Source organism: Hylobates moloch, unplaced genomic scaffold, assembly GCF_009828535.3.
Source record: "Hylobates moloch isolate HMO894 unplaced genomic scaffold, HMol_V3 SCAFFOLD_8, whole genome shotgun sequence".
Lineage (NCBI taxonomy): Eukaryota > Metazoa > Chordata > Mammalia > Primates > Hylobatidae > Hylobates > Hylobates moloch.
This window is the reverse complement of record NW_026652283.1, coordinates 77,222,501-77,240,999: the sequence shown is the minus strand read 5'-3', so window position 1 is coordinate 77,240,999 and position 18,499 is coordinate 77,222,501. Positions and strand designations below refer to the sequence as shown.

General features: G+C 59.8%; 1 protein-coding gene across 3 annotated transcripts; it reads right to left on the bottom strand.

Moving 5' to 3' along the window:
• Positions 1-54: 54 nt before the first annotated feature.
• On the bottom strand, positions 55-18,405 carry LOC116473405 (twinfilin-2). Of its 3 annotated transcripts, none has more exons than XM_032161367.2 (9): positions 18,167-18,405; positions 14,201-14,278; positions 11,094-11,272; positions 10,593-10,688; positions 10,276-10,380; positions 10,019-10,144; positions 9,069-9,219; positions 8,808-8,929; positions 114-3,461 (listed from the first exon to the last, which is right to left on the bottom strand). In XM_032161367.2, exons 1-9 carry the CDS (start codon positions 18,189-18,191, stop codon positions 366-368), a joined length of 3,978 nt encoding a protein of 1,325 aa, XP_032017258.2. In that variant the 5' UTR covers positions 18,192-18,405; the 3' UTR covers positions 114-365. The 3 variants fall into 3 exon arrangements, with proteins under 3 accessions (XP_032017256.1, XP_032017258.2, XP_032017257.1); XM_032161366.2 differs by lacking the exon at positions 114-3,461 and adding an exon at positions 7,759-8,348 and having other exon boundaries at positions 18,167-18,334; XM_032161365.2 differs by lacking the exons at positions 8,808-8,929; positions 9,069-9,219; positions 10,019-10,144; ... (3 more) ...; positions 14,201-14,278; positions 18,167-18,405 and adding an exon at positions 4,686-4,882 and having other exon boundaries at positions 55-3,461.
• Positions 18,406-18,499: the final 94 nt, after the last annotated feature.

Below are 18,499 nucleotides of genomic sequence, written 5' to 3'. Positions count from 1 at the left end.
GGGCTAAAAAGAGGCCCCTGCTTGGAAAAGAGGGTCCTTGGAAGGACCAAGACCACATCCAGTGACCATCATCAGACTCCCCAGAGAACAGAGCTTAGCAGCTTCCTCCCCTGCAGACCTCTGTCCCGTCTTTATGGCAATTTTCCCTGAGCTGCTTCGTGGAGGCCTGGAGAATTCTCCCTTCCCTCCTCCTGTCCATGCCTCCAGGGAGCTCAGGGTTAGCCATCTAGCCTTCGGTAGCATTTATTGAGTGCCTGCTCTGTGCCAGGTATGGGGTGAGGGAGGCAAGCAGGGGAGGGTCAGAGCCAGGCAGGCAGAGGTGAAGTGAGTGTGGAGGTGGCACCGTGCAGGATTCCGGCTCAGGGCTATTCGGCCGTGGGTCCCTGGCAGAAGTTCTGGTTATAGAAGTGGTGGTTGTCTCTGGTCAGGGCCATGCCCAGCTGGGCCCAGAAGCTGCGCTGACCACTGGGCTGGTGGGGCCAGAGGAGGACACTCTGGCGGCAGAGGCGCTGGCGCAGCCGCACGTAGCGGGAGCGGCGGCCGTCGGGGCTCAGGATCACCAGCACCACGACGTCCTTGCGGTCCTCCAGCAGGCGCTGCTGGGCCAGCAGGAAGCTGGCGCGCAAGAGACCACTGACCCGGTCCGTGTGGGCCAGCACAAACAGCGTCTTGCGGCTGCCATAGACCGAGGCCCACAGGTTCTCAAAGAGGGTCTTGCCAGGCAGCCAGTCACGCTCCTCCAGGCACAGGCGGAGTGCCCAGCGCCCACGGCGCTCCTCCAGCTGCCCCCGAAGCTCGTTGTACACCCAGTCTGCCACTGCGCTCTGCGTCTTGTCGAAGACCACGAAGGCATCGTAGGGCAGGGCATCCTCACCTTGCCCACTTTGCCGCCCCCGCCAGGGAAGCCAGGCCAGGCACAGGTGGAAGCAGTACCAGAGGTCCCAGCCACAGAGGTGATGCAGCATGGGCACACCCAGGCCCAGAGCGACAGCCAGCAGCGAGAGGGCGAAACAGTCCCAGGAGAGGGCCTCATCCAGGCAGAGGCGCAGGTCCTGCGCAAAGATGCTGAGGCCCTGGAGCTGGCCCGGACTGCCACACTTCACCCGGCTGGGCAGACCAGGCACGGCAGCCTGCACCTCCAGCAGGAAGTCCATAAAGGCCGCCCCACAGGCGCAGTGCAGAGGGTTGGCGCTTACATCTAGTGTTTTCAGGGCACTCGCCAGGGGCCCAAACCAGGCGTGGTCCACTGTTTTGAGGGCGTTGGCGCTGAGGTTGAGCTCTCGCAGCTCCTTGGCCTTGGAAAAGAAGCCGGGGGCCACGAAGCTGATGCTGTTGCAGCTGACGTCCAGCCTCCGGAGCCGGGTGCCAGCAGGCAGGCTGCCATTGGTCAGGGCCTTCAGCTGGTTTCCCGCAAGGTCGAGGACTTCCAGTTTGGGCAGGTATTTGAGGCTCCACCACTTAAAGAAGGCCAGGTAATTGTCACGGAGACGCAGCACCTGTAGGCTCTTGGGGAGGTTCTGCAGCGTGCGGGGCAGGAGGGTGTGCAGGCGATTCTGGGACAAGTCCAGCCAGATCAAGCCGCTCAGGCCTTGGAAGAAGTGCAGATAGAGGTCTCCCTCGGCCCACATATGGCCCAGCGCATTGCCGCTGAAGTCCAGGGCCCGCAGCGATGTGCTGCAGAGCTGCTGGGACACTTGGCTGTGGATGTTGTTGTGGGCCAGGCTGAGGTGGCGCAGGGTACGCAGGTGAGCCACGAAGCTGAAGTTGTGGCCCACGCCCTGCATGCCAAAGGGCTGGCTGTTATAGCTGAGGTCCAGGGCCTCCAGTCGCGGTAGCTCCGTGAATGAGTGCTCGTGGTACAGGTCCAGCTTATTGTGGGACAGGTCTAGCACCTGCAGATCAGTCAGCGGCAGGAACTGGGAGCCATTGACTGCCTGCGAGATGCAGTTGTAGCTCAGGCGCAGGCACTGCAGGTGCGAGAGCTGGGCAAACATCTCCGGCTGCACGGTCACCAGGTTGTTCCGTGACAGATCCAAGGTGAAGTTGAGGGTGCTGCAGTTGGGCCTGAAGTCTTCAGAGCTGGGAGTGTCCACCGGGGCCGGAGCAAGGTCCCCGGGATGCAGCCAGACCTTCTCCCCTCCATCTGCCTCCCCCATGGTGGCTGTCAGCTTCGAAGCTCCGCTGATGCGGTTGTCCGACAGGTCCACATAGCGCAGGCCAGGGAAGGCCCTGAAGATGCCGAGCTGGGCCTGGTTGATGAAGTTCATCTGCAGATGCAGAGTCTGGAGCATGGGCAGGCGGGCCAGCGGCCGGAGCGTGGTCTCATCGAGTGAGCGGAAGAAGATGCCGTGCATGTCCAGCTCCTTCAGTGCGACCAGGCTCCCGAAGGAAGGGGCCAGAGACAGGTGGGCAAAGGACACCCTCTTTTGGTAATTGAAGGACAGGTTAAGCTTGCGCAGCTGTGTTAGGCCCTGGAAGGCCTTGGTTTTGGTGATGCATTTGTAGAGGAAGTTCTCACTCAGGTCCAGCACTCGGAGGTTTCCCAGCCCACGGAACCAACTGGCATTCAGCCAGGAGAGAGAACTGTCCTTCAACACCAGGCCTTCGAGACGGCTCAGGTGGCTGAAGGTATCGGGATGTAGCTGGGGAAAGTGACGAGGGCACTCCATGCAGGGGTTGGGGGCGTGGTCGCAGCGGCGGCAATTTCCGCCCACATCGAGCACACGCAGGGCGGTCAGATTGGCCAGGTCCTCAGGCGCCAGTTTGACGATGCGGTTATAGGACAATAGCAGATACTCCAGGCTGGAAGGCAGGTTGCGGGGCACTACAGTGAGGTTGTTGTACTTGAGTGACAGGTGGGTGAGGTTGCCCAGGCCAAGGAGGGCACCTGGGGCCACCTCCAGTGCCTGCCTGCAGGGGTTCTTGTAATAACAGTTGCCATCCATGAATAGGAAGCGCAGGGCATGCAGGCCGGCGAGGCTGGCAGAGTCTAGCATCAGGATGTTGGTATGGCTGAGGGACAGGAATATGAGGGATTTGGGCAGCGCAGGCACAGTCATGATGTTGTTGTAGCTCAGGTTTAGCTCTTCCAGGGTGGGCACAGCCAAGAGGGTGCTAGGCTCGATTGTCATGTGGCAGGGGAAGTGCATGGGGCTGAGGCCAACCGGCGGGCAGTTCCACTTGAGGTTGAGACGCCGCAGGCTAGGCAGGTGGGCAAAGTCAGAATCATGGAGGTGGTGGATGCGGTTGGAGGACAAGGACAGGCTGGTGACGTTGCCACGGGGTGCTGCCGCGGAGAAGTGGGGCACAGACTTCAGGAACAGCCAGTTGCAGTTCACCAGGCCGTGGGGCTGGAGCTCACAGGGTAGGAAGGCAGGCAAGGTACCCAGGGCCAGGGTCATGGCCAGCACGATGGCCTGTACCAGGAGAGACAGCGGGTGCAGGGCAGTGCGGCAGAAACCCTGTGGGGGTGGGAGGGCTGTGTGAGTGGCCGGCCCCCAGCTCCACCTCCATCCACTCCACTTCATGGGCATCTTCCAGCATCTTCCAATCCCCCTCTCCAAGCCCTACCTGCAGAAGTTCTTCCCTGGCTGCCAAGCCCCATTCCCATCCTCCATGGCTTGTGGGGAACCTGAACTCGGTCTCAGACTCAGTCCTGGACTCAGAATTAGGCCTCAGAACCAGGACTGAGACCTAGAATCCAGACTTATGATCTGGAGCTTTCACCGTAACCAATCCCTAGCTATACAAGGCCAGGCAAAGTGGCCCACGGCCCCCCCTGGTCTCTCCTCAACTTTCCCTTCCTGCTCCTGAGCAAGGTGGCAGCTGGCTCCCTCCCCTCCAGCTGCCGTGAAATCCACTCTCTGCCCTCCACCAGCCACCCACAACCCCTTCCTTTCCCTTCGGCCAAGATTCAGGCAGGTGTGAGAGTCTCCCACTATGGCCCAGGCCGGCTGCCTCCCAGGTACCCTGGCCAGTGGGCACTGCACAGCTCCATCACTCTCTGCCTGCCTCACCTAGCCCGAGAGCCCTTGCCTTATGGGTCAGAACAGATGGAGAGAGGGGTGGCCAGAAAAGTGCCACACAGAGCCAGCCACAAGCTACAGGCCCAGTGAGACCCAAACCCAGGCTCCAGCCCCAGCTCCATCAGTGCCCCAGCTCCATCAGTGCCTCAGCCTCCTCGTCCCCTCTGGGGGTTTGCGTCTCATTGCTCAGAAGAGGGCTTCAGTGGCCAGGCACGGTGTCTCACACCTGTAATCCCAGCAGTTTGGGAGGCCGAAGTGGGTGGATCACCTGAGGTCGGGAGTTTAAGATCAGCCTGACCAACATGGAGAAACCCTGGCTCTACTAAAAATACAAAATTAGCCGGGCATGGTGGCACAAGCCTGTAATCCCAGCTACTTGGGAGGCTGAGGCAGGAGAATCGCTTGAACCCAGGAGGTGGAGATTGCAGTGAGCGGAGATCAAGCCACTGCACTCCAGCCTGGGCAACAAGAGCAAAACTCCGTCTCAAAAAAAAAAAAAGAAGAGGGCTTCAGCTCTGAAGTCTTCAGGATTCAGCGAGTGTCCCCAGGGCCATGTGGGTGACAACCCGTCACTGTTGCTTGCAGCTGCCAAGCCCACCTCTTTCCCCACCCCTTCCCAGGATATCCCCTTTCCCAGGGGACTGAGAGCTGTTGTCCTACCATGCTGGGGGGCAGGGGCTTCTCCAGAGGGTCTGGCGGGCAGACTGGACAGCAGCTGCAGGGAAGGATGCTTCACACTCGAGGTCCCTTCCCACGGGGGCAGCAGCGGCTCAGAGAATAGAGGAAGTAAGACTTTTATACCAGCCTAGTAGCTCCCCCTCCACTCCACCCTGCCCACAGTGAGGAGGACAGGGTCCCATGAGTCAAAGGCCATTTGCATAGTCAAGTGGCAGACAGCTCCTTCACCCCTTCCTCTTTCCACTCCCCTCTCAGACAGCCTACATCCCATGAGGGCCTCACACCTGTCCCCTACCAAACCCAGGGAGGAGCTAAGGCCCAGAGCTCAGGCAGAGAGCAGGCAGAGATGGGAATTCGGGGTAGCACCAGTAGTGGGTACACCTTTCTGGGCACTCCCCATTCGAAGAGGACTCTTCCACCCTCAGGTCTTGGCTCCCGCACCACAGCTGTTACGCTCAGGACAGCGGCTACCGACTTGTCCTTTCCTGCCCTTGTGGGCACCATCTCCAGAGTTCTGCAGGGCCTCGTGCATGGAGGGCCAGGGTGTAGCTTGAGTGGGGGGCTGGGCTGCACCTGCCTTCACCACAGCCTTGCAACCTCTTCCGGAAACAAGACCTCCTCCTCCGCATTCCCAAAACCCCTGGGGCCCCATCAGAGCACACACCACATCACTCCAGATGGGGCTCCTAGAGGCCAGGTGTGCGCTGGCCCAGCGGGGCCCCCAGCCAGTCCTCCCCGTCAGTTCTTCCCACACTCCTTCTGACCTAGGTGACAAGACTCAGATTCCTCAGGCCCAAAGCCTCGGGTGACCCCGGGCCCCTCAGCAAGTTCTGCTGGGTCCACCACGCTGAAGGGTGTGCCCGCAGCCCACCGCCCCCATGTCCACCAGCCCCCATCCTCCCTCCTGGACCCATGCAGGTGCCACCGCCCTTCTGGCTGTCCTGCCCTGCTCTCCACCCTCCAGGGGCTGGTCACATTCAGCCCCTGGAGGGACCTGTTCAAACCTAAGTCACACTGGGTCTCTCCTCTGCTCAGATCCCTCCCTGGCTGACTCTGGAGTCAAAGCCACAGTCCACAGATGGCCAACAAGGCCCTATGGGACTTGCCTCCCGCTGTTCCCCTGAGTGTTCTCCAGACCCACTGGCCTGCTTGCAGTTGACTGAGTAGCATTCTCCTGCCTCAGGGCCTTGGGATGTGCTGTTCCCTCAGCCTGGAAACTCTCCCAAGTCTCACATGACCCCTCCTTCGCCTCCATTATGTCTCTGCTCCCATGTTACCCTCTCAGTAGGGCCATCCGGCCTTCTTACAAACCTCCCACCCCAGATCTGGCACTCCTGAGCTCCTTTGCCTGCTCTGTGTTTCTCTTTGTCCTAACATTTTTTAACTGCTAGCACACCGGATCATTGATCTTTCATGGTTTATTGTATATTGTCTTATTCCCCTGCTGGAATGTCAGCTTCTTGAGGGCAGTGATCTTTTATCTGCATCCCCAGGATCCAGCACAGTGCCCAGCACATGGTAAGTCCTTGATATCTGCTGAATTATGTGTACCCAGCAGTCAGCTCTGGGCAGGCACAGACAGGGTATTTCTGAGTGAACGCTGAATGAATGAATGAATGGTTGCTGCTGGGAGGAGGCAGGCTGCACATCTGCCAGCCTGCTCCCCCCAGGCCCACTCTGGGTGGTATCCTGGCAGGCAGCCTCCAAAGTGCCAGGCATCTGGGTGGCTCAGCAGCAGGGGGCGATGGCATCGTCTTCCTGCCCACCTGGGAGTATTTAGGCTGGGCAAGGACAAGCCTCCTCTGGGTCCTAGCTAGGGTCTGGCTCCCCTCTCTACAATTCTAGGGGCTTGAGCAGGGGCTCAGAAAGGCGCCAGGGATAGAATGTTGCCCTGAGCCAGGAGGGAGAGCAGTGCCCACTCAGTAGCTGGGCTGCAGGCATCAACCCCATGCTTCCACTCCTGCCTGCCTGGGGTGGAAGGCACCTGCAATTCACTCCCTCCATCCACCTCAGAGGCATACACCAAAGCTCGGGCTCCTGTGGAGCCCCAAGCCCGAGACTTTCCCGGAGTCCCTTGGACCAGGGACCCAGATCCCCATACCCAGCAGTGGCCCTGCCTTCCTTGGAGGCAGAAAACCAGAGAGGCCAGTAAGCTGACAGAGGGGTCTGCACACACATGTACAGACCCATGCACGTGGACACACTCAGCTTGGAGACACCGACACCAATGTCCACAGAAAAACTTGTCCTGGCCTCAGCCCAGGGAGGCTGGGAAGCCTTCGAGGAGGAGCCCTTATCCCATGTGGGAGGCTGCATAAAGTCCCTCTTAGAGATCCTTGTCCTAATTCCCCAAACCTGCAAACACATGACCCCAACGCCCCACATAGAGTGTGGCAAAAAGGACCTCGCAGATGTGATTAAGTTACCCATCTTGAGGGGGGTAGGTGGTGGGGTCGGGGAGGGTGAATGCAATTACAATGTCCCTTATGAAATGGAGACAGAGGGATATTCGACTACAAAAGGCCACAAGAGCCCAGAGGCCCAGGGAAGCAGAATCAGAGATATCACCTCTGGCTTTGAAGGTGGAGGAAGGGGCCCCAAGCCAAGGAATGCAGCCAGAAAAGGCCAGGAGATGGGTTCTTCCGAGGGGCCCAGACAGAGCCAGCCCTGCCAACACCTTAATTTTGGCCCTGTGAGACCCATCTCAGTCTTTCAGCCTCCAGAACTGTAAGAGAATACACTTGGGTTTCTTCTAAGCCACTTAGTTGGTGGTAATTTGTTACGGCAGCCTCAGCAAATGACCATATGCAGATCCCTCATGTCACAGTGGAGGCGCGCCTGCCTCTCCAGCAGGGCTCCTGTTGACTGGGAGACCTAAGTGAGGCTGCACCCCCCCTCACAGGCACAGCCTCTCCCACACACCTGGCGGCGGAGTGCTGGGGCTCCACCTCGCAGGCCGGCAGTCCCCTCTCCCCTGTTAGGAAAGGACAGTTATATGCACAAGACTGCCCAATTCCCAGGGCCAGAGACGGTCTCTCAGGGCCAAGCACAAGTCTTGATTTAAAAATATTTTATTCTTTAGAAAATACAGCATTCAACCATCCCAAACTGCAGTGACCCCTGCCCCAGCCCTGACTGACCCCACCTCTTGTGGCCAAAGGCTTCTGGGCTGTGCTGGGACCCTAGTCTCAGCTCCCCGGGAGGCCAGGTTCATTCCAGGCCCCTGACCCAGCCCCCTTAAGCCAGCCAGGCTGGGTCCCTGGACACCCTGGGCACACAGATGAGATGCAGGGACAGCAACAGGGAAGGGTCACAAAATGCCAGCCCGGTGGCCCTCGGACGCTGCAAGTGCGTTCAGCTGCCAGCCCTCCTGCCCTCCCAGAAACACTTTCCTGGAGCCCAGGAAGGAGGATGGTGGCAGGGAGCGGAAGGCGGGCAGCCCCACAGTCCACACGCGGCCGGCCCTGCTCCAGCCTCCTAGCTGTCATCCCCATTTTCACCCGGGCCGCGGATGAGGCGCTTATGGCCCCGCTTGCCCCCTGGGCCCTTGGGCTTGGCGAAGGCCTGCTTGAAGGCATGTTGCTTGGGGTGCACCTCGTCGTAGAGGAACTCTGCCGTCAGCTCTGCCCCATCGCCAATCTCAATCTGCATGGGGCAAGGCAGTGGTCACCCCAGTGGGAGGGGCTCTGACACACACCACCCCTGGTAGCCCCCACTCCTGGGGCACCCCTTGATCTCACATCCTAGCCCTGGGGTCTCCTGGGGTCTCCCCTTGAATCCCCACCTGGAATGCCACCCCCAGGAAAACAAGAGCTTAGGGCCTGCTGCCCTGCATGCCTTGGACTCTGCTCGCCGGGGTCACCTCCTCCATGTCTCCAGGCCCAGGGAAAGGACATGACATGGTAGCCAGGACTTGGACTTTTCTGAGCCGCCAATCAGCTGGGCAGCCTTGGGCCATGCATGTCGCCCCTTGGGCCTCAGATGCCCTGTGATCAACACGGCAGCAATGATTCCTGCTCTGCTGTCATCTCAGGACCCCAGCGCCCCACATGGAGATTGGGGTGATAGGACCTGGGGAGGCGAGGCCCTGGGGAGGGCGCCTACTTTCTTGGCGATCTCCAGATGAAAGTCCTGCTCCACAGAGTCGAGGAGGCGGCTCTTGCAGCTGGAGTAGAGCATGCGCTCCTTGATGCTGCACTTGTACCCCGGCATGGAGTAGATGAACACTGTGGGGGGGGGCAGGAGGTGAGTCTGGGAAGCCTGGGAAACCTGCTGACCTTCGCACCCAGAGCGGGCCCGCCCCACTGCAGACCAGCCCTGCTCCCACCCAGCCACAGGCTTGGTGGCCCTGCCATGGCCACTCACCTACAGACTCAAGGGGGTCGCCCTCATGGGTGTGCTTGTAGAGGAAGAAGTGGTAGCGGGCAGCATCTCGGGGCACCCGGGAGGGCAGCTGGGCCACATCCGTGGGCTCTGTGTGCACCAGCTCAATGGTTTCCCGCTCTAGGTCCAGCTTCTGCCCAGGGCCAAGGGAAGATGGGAGAGCACCAGGTTGGGGCGGGCCCAGGCCCCTCTCCCCAAGAAGCCCTCAAACAGGATTAGCTGGTGGGCAGGAGCCTGATGTGACCTCCCTCTCCCAAGACTCCTCTGCAATGGCCATCCCTCCATGGGGGTCCCTCTGAAGAGGCCAGTCCTGGGCCCAGCCCAAACTCTGCCCCTTTGAAGGTTGTGCTAGAGAAGGAACTCCCACCAAGGGTAGTAAACAGTAGTGACTCCTGGGACAGGATGGTGTGGAGGGTCTCAGCCTCAGGGAGATACTGCCACTGGGCCAGCCCATCCTCAGAGGCAAGGCCTCTGGCAGAAGCATCTTGGAAGGGAGGAGCCGTTTTGCTTGAAAGGGGCAGCCAGAACGGCCAGGGCAGAAGGACCCCGCCTAGGGAAACGGGGTGGCCAAGGAGACAACAGAGGGAATCTGTGACAGGAAAGGCCTCAGGGCTGAGGGGTCAGTGTGACCCCAGGGGTATGGGTGGAGGGCAGAATGGGGCAGTGTGCTCACGGGTGTACCTGTGTATAAGCAGGGCCTGGGGACAAGGGACCAGAGTGCATCTATGTGCACACAGTGGCTGCGCCCGAGGTGGAACAGGTAGGGATCAGGGAGAGGTGGGGTGGACCATGTGTTCCCAAGAGCACATGGACAAGCTGAAGGGGACAGACTGCAGGCTGGTGGGGTGGGGACTCCATGTACATCTGCGCACATGCATGGGCAGGAGTAGGGGTGGCGGCAGCGTGTCCCAGGGTAGGGAGCAGGCACCCACCATCTGGATGTAGTTGACCATCTTCTGCTTGAGCTGCTGGAGTGCCCGCTGGGCCTCAGGCTGCAGGGGGAAGGCGAGGCCCTGCAGGGTCTGGTGCTTGCTTTCCACACTGATCTCTGTCTTCACCTGTGGGTAGGGGAATGGTGAGGGAGGCCCTCACTGGCCCAAAGCAGGGTGTGGCTCCCAGGCAGCACAGGCTGCCACTGGGCCGATATGACCCTGAGGGCTCAAGGCTGGGGCCTCTGCTCCCCACCCACCTCATTAATGCGGATCTGCTGGAGCTCTCTCTCGGCGGAGGTCAGCGGGGCAGGTGCCGCACAGGATGACAGGTGTTTCTGGTACCCAGCAAAAGAGAGGTCGTCCTGCAGGGGTGGGGGTGAACGCAGAGCCATAAATGGGCACCTGGGGATGGGCTAGAGGAGGCCCACCAAGCACGCCAGCTTGCAGCCCTTAGACTCCCCCAGCGCCCCCATCTTCCTCCCGAGTCTGGCACTAGCTTGCTCTCTGACCCTGCACAGTGACCCCTCTCTGTGGGCCCAGGATTGTGTCCTGGTAAGTCCTGGCTTAGGGTTACCTTCACAGTCCCGAAGAGCTCATCCTTGATGTGGCCACCTCCAAATTCCTTTTTCACTGTGGCCCGTGTGGCCGCATACAGCATCTTCAGCCGCACCTGAAGGGCAAGGGCCAAACCGTGAGAGGCCTCTGGGCAGGGCTGCCTCTCCCGGAACAGACAGGTGCCTCTGGAGGAACCCGGTGGGCTCATTGTGCTGGCACACCTGGCAGAGGGCCAGCCCGGGGCCAGGACGCAGCAGGTGGCCCCAGCTAGCAGGGGGAGCCCTCGTCCAGCCTGATCACAGCCTCCGGAGCCAGGCTGATGCCTGGAGAACGAGAGGTACCCAGGCTGTGGGCACAGGGCCTTGACCCTCTCTCAGACTCCCTCGGGCAGGGCCTGACAGCTCTTCCCCCACCCTCCAGGGGCAGGCCTGTGTCCCCTCTTAGATCCCCCAGGGCAAGGCCTTGTTGTCTGGCTCAGCCCCAGCTCCCCCTCCTCACTCCCCACTGGCCCAGGACTCACGGGGGAGTTATCAGGCGACCAGGCGAGGAAGAGCCATTCGAAGCCCTGAGCATTCTGTGAGTCGAGGCGGTAGAGCAGGTAGCAGGGCTGCTGGGCGTCCAGCAGTGGCAGCACAGCCCTGTCATAGTCCTGGTCCCAGCGGCCCACCGGCTCCTGCGAGGCACCGAGCACGAGCTGCTCTGGGGGCAGAGGCTGGGTAAGCAGCCACTCCCAGCTCCCACTGCACCTCCCACTGCAGAACTCCAGCCTCGCCGTGGCTGCCCAACTGGCTCAGAGCCGCCGGCTGCCCCTCACTTTCCCTGGAGCCCCCAGGTCCCAGAAGTGTGAGGCTGTGTGGCTGAATGAGTGAGCAGGGGAAGGCACAAAGCTGCCACCTGGGGGCTGCCCCCCTGCACATCCCCAGCGCGTGCACACCCCTGCACACCCACACACACACACACACGTGCACAGATCACCAACAGAAACAGCCACACAAAGACACACAGCCGTCAGCCCCTCACGGACACCACACCCCTGGGTGCTCCCTTGGACCCCACCCCCACCGCACAGCTGCTCAGCCCACAGTCCCCACGAAACTGCCTCCTGCTCGCCTCCTCCCCTGGGGCTCCAGCAGAAGAACTGCAGCAGACCCCCCTCAGGACAAATGTGCTGAGGGGCAGGTCACAGCCCCAGGCCACAGGGACCTGCAGGGGCAAAAGCCTCTGGGAAGGAGGAGCAAGGGCTCCTACCAGACCTTGCATAAACAGACATCCTGCAGCTACCTGCCAGCTGCAGTCCCCTCGAAAATGTCACAGATCCTTGCCGGGCGCGGAAGCTCACGCCTATAATCTCAGCACTTTGGGAGGCAGAGGCGGGCGGATCACCTGAGGTTGGGAGTTCTAGACCACCCTGACCAACATGGAGAAACCCCGTCTCTACTAAAAATACAAAATTAGCTGGGTGTAGTGGCCTGTAATCCCAGCTGCTCGGGAGGCTGAGGTGGGAGAATCACTTGAACCCAGGAGGCGGAGGTTGTGGTGAGCCGGAGATCGCGCCATTGCACTCCAGCCTGGGCAACAAGAGCAAAACTCCATCTCAAAAAAAAAAGAAAGAAAGAAAGAAAGAAAATGTCACAGATCCAAAGCAGCCACCATTTAAGTGCCTAGGCACTACAGGCCTGCCAGCTCCTTGGCTGAATGGGGCATCCAGCTGCACTTGTAGACTGGGACCTCATCTGGGCACCAGACACCAGCCTGGGTATACACAGGTCTAGCCTGGAGCAATAACTGGGGCAAAGGGGCAGTCAGCCTGGCTGGGGGTCCCGGTGTCAGTCCACCAGACTCTCCTGATGGGGGCAGGGGCCCCGATGCCTGGACGCCCCAACAGACCAGGCCCTCTGAGGCCTCGGCCTCCTCACCTGCCCACCCAGAACTCAGACGGGATCACAGTCACAGTGACTTTGAGTAGTCACGGCCTGTGTTGGCCCCTACAGCACTGTCAACATCGCTTAATTTGTTGCTAACATTTTCAAACTGGGAAATTTTACATAAGAAGTAGAATTCTCAGCCTCTCTAGAAAAATCAGGCCCTCTGGCCACACTGGAGCCACCCTCAGTTGGAGGTGGACAGTGGCTGCCCATCGGGGGCCTGGACCCTCCTGGGCACTCCCAGGTACCCCAACAACTGTCATGCAGAACTGAGATAAAAGTCAATCCAGAGATTCCTCCTGCTTACAATCTTCAGGGACGGCCGGGCGCGGTGGCTCACGCCTGTAATCCCAGCACTCTGGGAGGCCGAGGCGGGCAGATCATGAGATCAGGAGATCGACACCATGGTGAAACCCCATCTCTACTAAAAATACAAAATTAGCTGGGCGCAGCGGTGATCGCCTGTAGTCCCAGCTACTCGGGAGGCTGAAGCAGGAGAATGGCGTGAACCCGAGAGGCAGAGCTTGCAGTGAGCCGAGATCGCGCCACTGCACTCCAGCCTGGGCGACAGAGCGAGACTCCGTCTCAAAAAAAAAAAAAAAAAAAAACAGTTTGCAGGGACATCTTGTCTGGGAGGCAACAGGGAAGGCCGAGGACTGGGGTCAATGAGTGCAACTGCCTTTTTAAGGGTGGGTGGCTGTGGCCTGTCACTCCAGGAAGCCGTCACTAATATCCTGCCACAGTGACCCCTGCCCAGTCTCTGAGGGCATCAGAATTTGGAGTCCCTGGGCAAAGCACAGCCAAAGCCCTAAAACTTGGAATGGCAGACCCTGCTTTGAGCCAACACAACGCGTGAAAAGTCAGCTGAGCACCAGGCCCATTTGGGCAGCCATCCAAAGTGCGCGCTGCTGAATGGCTACTGAGAAGAGCTGGGAGGACCTCTGGGGAGCCTGGCTCACCCCAGTCCCAAAGTCTGTACTCCTCACCCAAAGGGACAGTCCGTTGGCAGGGAGGAAAGGGGAAAAAATGTTCTCTGGCCTCTGACCTCCCAATCCTCCTCAGTTTAATCCTCTGCCTCCCCAAACCCTCCCCACTTCAGGCCTCAGCTCAAGTCCCAGTGTCCCCAGCACTGCTCTCTATACAGCTCCCAGGTCCTCAGGGGCGAGGCCAAGGCCCAGCCAAGCCTAGAACCCTCCCATCCTGCTCTCAGATGAGCCAGACACTGGTCCCTTCTCCCCATCATGGGGGCACTTCCAAGAGAAGGGTGCAGGATCTCCTTAGGTCTCCCCTCGGCCAGCAGCTGAGCCAGGCCAGGCCACAAACAAATAGGGGCGGGTGGCACCAGCCACAAGGGGCGGTGCTGGATTCACTTATCCCCTGCCCCTCTGCCTAGCCCAGCTCGGCATCCTGACCAGGCCCATCTGAATATCCATGCAGCCTCTGGGAGGTGGCAGGATCCCAGGACAGGGCTCTGTTTGCTGACCCCAGCTTCGGCTTCCCACTCCGCGTACAGAGGTGACAATCGCGCCCACCTCTGATGCTGACCTGTGAGGTTCTCCTTTGTAAGGATGGCCTCACACCCATTTCCAGAGTGGGAAATTGAGGTCCCGGCAGGCCAGGGGCCAACATCCTCCTTCCCCCACCCACAGAGGCAGCAGAGTCCACCCCCAAGCCTATGCCCTGGCCTGTGAGGGGCACTCACCGTCCTCAATCACAACCTTGATGAGCCGCACAGACCCAGCCCGTGCCTTGGCAAAGAATTCCTTCAGCTCTTCTGTGGCTATAAGAACAAGAAACATGGTGGGGGATGAGTGGGCAGAGTGGACAGAGACGAGTATGGGGCCTGCTCTGTCCCACAGGGTCTGGTGGCTGAGCTGGGAACCAGGTCAAATACAGCCCCCCATGTGACTGGGAACCTGAGACAGCCACTAACACAAGCTCCCAAATTTAGCCAGCAGAGGTGGCAGGCGAGTGGCCTGCTGGCTGGGATAGGTCTGATGATGGGGCGGGGTGGGCAGGGATGGGACAGCCCACCAGAAGATGGGCAGGCTCTGGCATAAGCCAGGCCAGCCACAGTGAATAGCCTCCATCTGCCCCGTCCCCCAGGATGGCCGAGCTATGGGCTGGCCTGGGCACACTCAGCACGGTCATATACACAGACAAAGGAACACAGACAAAGGAACACAGACAAATGCCCCCACTGTGCAATGACCACTATGCCCATTCACTCACACACACATAGCTCAATCCAGCATGTGTGAATGTAACACACAACACGCATGTGTGACAGAGGAACAGAAATTCAAACACCCTCATACATGAACACATGCTCAGTTGCTCAAACACAAATAGACACACACATTTAGATACGCAAACACACACAGAGATATAGTCCCTGGCTTGCTAACACGCACACAGGCAGGCAAGTGCAGAGCTTGGCTGAGACGTGTGTGCAGGCAACAGGATGTATCAAAGTGTACACAGACGCACATGGACACGCATGACAGCCATGTGTGCAGCCCCAGTCCCAGCCCTCCAGCCAGGCTGTCTAACCCTGAGACCCTGAGGAGCCACAGCCAGCCCAGACACAGCCCTGTGGGGGGTGGGGGGATAACATGCCCTTAACCCTCAGGCAGTCGGGGCAGCTTCTAGGAGAAGGAGTGGCCCCCCGAAACTCACTAAGAGACTCCATCTTGGTCAGGTGCGGTGGCTCTTGCCTGTAATCCCAGCACTTTGGGAGGCCAAGGCAGGCAGATCACCTGAGGTCAGGAGTTCAAGACCAGCTTGGCCAACATGGCAAAACCCCGTCTCTACTAAAAATACAAAAATTAGCCAGGCATGGTGGCATGCGCCTTTAATCCCAGCTACTTGGGAGGCTGAGGCAGGAGAATCGCTTGAACCCAGAAGGCGGAAGTTACAGTGAGCTGAGATCACACCATTGCACTCCAGCCTGGGCAACAAGAGCGAAACTCTGCCTCAGGAAAAAAAAAAAGAGAGACTCCATCTTGGTCATTGGGCTGTAGAGCTGGAAAGTGACAGCCAGTGAGTGACCAAGGACCCCAGGGCAGAGGTGAGGACCATGGTGAGAGCTAGGGAGCCATAAGTGGTGGATCTACTAGTGGACAGGGAAACCACCATGGTCCACGTGGGGAAGGGCCCTGCTTGAGTCCCTGGGTGAGCAGGGCTAGGCCAGTGTGACCTTGAGGCTGCCCAAAGGTCAGGGGAATTCTGTCAGGAACACAGCTGGAGGCCTGAGGTCAGAGAATATTTATAGGGCCAGGACTGGGCAACTCAGGGGCAGGGGGGGCCTTTAGGAAAACAAACTCTGGTTATGTCCTCAGGTGCCTCCCCTTGCAGAGTGACTGTTAATCTGAGACCTCAGGCTATGCACCACTCTCCAAGGCCACTGGGTGGGCTGGGCCCCAACAAAGCTCAGCAGGCCCTTAGGGCTCAGAGAAACACGGCATGGAACTGCAGGCAGGTGGACACCGTCCCACTGGGCCAGGACAGAACTTTCCATTGGCAGATCCCAAGCAGGTCTCTGAGGCCCCAAGCCTGGCCTCTGGGGCTCCACCTCTCCCTCAGCTGTGTGACCCCTGACCTCTCTGAACTTCAGTGTATAAAATGGAGATAATAGCCCCAAACTTGGCAGGGCTGTGGTGAGGGGTAAATGGGAGAAAGGGCTTGGCAATGGTGGCCTCTATTAATAACAATTAATCTTTTATTACGATAGTAACAGCAAGCTGACTGTGCTGAGCTGCCCCTTCTACCTGCCCAGACCTTCCCAGAAGGAAGGCCAAGAAGCTCCCCTAAGGGACAGGCCGACGGGCCCCTTCTAGTGTTACCAGGGCAAACTGACATCCCAGCAGGGAAAGGCACATCCCTGCCCACCCCAGCCCCAATGCCTGCCCAGCCACCATCAATAATCCAGAGGCCAGGCCTGGGACACTTGAGCCTCTATTATCAATGATTCATGAACACCCTCCCTCCGACTCCAGTGAGCCTCACGTTACAGGTCCCTTTCCTGCCCTGCTCTGAGGTCAGCAGATCCACACCTATGGTCGGGACAGGGCTGGCACTTGGTCCTCCAGGGCGATCTCTGCTGCCAACTTCCCTGGCCAGAAATGGGAAGGAGTAGGCTGCTCACGGGTGGAAGGAGGGCTGGGGGCAGCCCAGTCCCCAGTGACCCCCTCAGTGGGCCTGTCTCACTATGGGAAAGGAGGGAGTGAGGCAACAGGGAAGGGGTATGGGGTGGCTAACTTCCTGGGATCTCCTCCACCACGGCTGGAGGCTAGGAGGCAGCAGCTATGACCAAACAAAGGGGAAGGAAGAAGCTGGCCAGGAGGCAGTTCCCTCCTGTGGGGCTGAGTCATGAAGCCCGGCCGCCAGCTCCTCCTGGAGAAAGGCTGGCCCATCTGGGAGCCCTGGCCCTGACCCAGGCCCCTGCCTTCGCGGGGCCAGGGAAACCTTCTCAGGGCAGCCCAGCCACCAAGTGGCCACAACCGCACCAGGATTCAGGTGGTCAGGCAGGTCGATGGTGGCAGCCCCAAGCAGGGGATCCTAGTGTGGTGGGAGGGGTGGCTGATGGCCAAACCCGCCAAGCTGTCTGGGCAAACCGCCTGGGCCTTCCCCACAGGCCAGGCAGTCCTCTCAGGCCAGTGACAGATGAGGACACTGAGCCCCAGGTAGAGTCAGGGCACCTGGCTCCCAGCCATTGCTTCTCTCACAGCCTGTCCAAGAAGGAAACTGGGACCCCTGGGGGAGGGGGGTGGTGTGATGCTAGGGGATGGTGAAGCTTCCTAGGGCTGGGGGCTGGGGGTGGGAGTTGGCCTGGATTCTTTAGGGCCAGGACTATCCCCCAAAAACCCCATATCTGGACCTCTTCCCTGTCTGCAGCCTGGAGCTGGGATCTTCCAACCAGACTGAGGCAGACTCAGAAAGTCACAGTGGAAAATGGGAGGGAGGTCAGAGGTCAAGGTCAGATAGGCAGCTTTCTCCATCCCACGTAGAAGTCTCCGTTCCGGGTTTTCCCTAGCCTGGGGAGAGTGAGTGTCCTGGAAGGAGCAAAGGTCAGGGCCTTCTCCTTACACACATACACAAGCCCATTCAAGTCAGACACATGCGGTATATGCATCCTTGGCAACAAATGCACACTGAGATGCGCTCCAACTGTGCACACACACAGACACCCACATACATGTGCACACTGCCATGAAACACTGATGTCTAAAGAGGGTCCTATGCGACCTACAGTGTCCATTCAGCCACTAGTGCCAGTGCATGAATGACCCTAGATGTGCACAAACGAGTCACATCCAGAGGTGCACAGGCAGGACTGTACACGGAAGACGTGTGCACATGCGTGTACAGCCACTCCCGGAAAGGAACAAAAATATACAGATGGGCACACACAGCCACATTCATCTCCAGGTAGGCACACAGATACTTCCACCCCAGTTGTGTACGTACATGTACACCCACTCCTAGCTATGCACACCACGTCCGTACTCCCCTAGATGTGCCCACCCCAGGCGACCCGCGGCTGCAAAAGAGAACAGGAAGCTTTCTCCCGGCTGGTGCGGGGTGGAGGGAGGGGCCGAGAGCCGGGGAGGGGGCGCTTCCGAGAGCCGAGACCGAGGCCCCCTGCCCGCCCGCCATCCGCCCTCACCGTGGATGCCCGTCTGGTGCGCCATGGCTCGGCGCTTCGCTCCGTCCAAGCCCTCCGCTTGACCCTGGCCCGGCTCCGCTCGCTGGACCAACAGAGGAGGAGGATGTGGCGGAGGCTGTCGAGCCTCGCGCAGCTTCCCGGGCGGTGCCGCAGGACCCGCCCCCAGCGGCGCCCCGCCCCTGACAGGCGCGGCTGGGAGGCGGGCACTCGGGGCCGCGCGTGCGCGCAGCCTGTGCCTTGGTCCGGGTGGGTCTGAGGGTGATGATTGATCCGCCGTGCGCACGCCAACGCGTTCCTCTGTAGCAGGAGAGGGGGCCTGCGTGCGACCGAGCG

Excerpts from the sequence above, each read along its gene's own strand:
- LOC116473405 (XM_032161367.2), bottom strand. The coding sequence starts at position 18,191 with ATGGCGCACCAGACGGGCATCCACG. Across the intron at positions 11,273-14,200 it reads CAAGGTTGTGATTGAGGACG|AGCAGCTCGTGCTCGGTGCC; the intron begins GTGAGTGCCCCT and ends CTCTGCCCCCAG. Across the intron at positions 10,381-10,592 it reads AGCTCTTCGGGACTGTGAAG|GACGACCTCTCTTTTGCTGG; the intron begins GTAACCCTAAGC and ends CCACCCCTGCAG.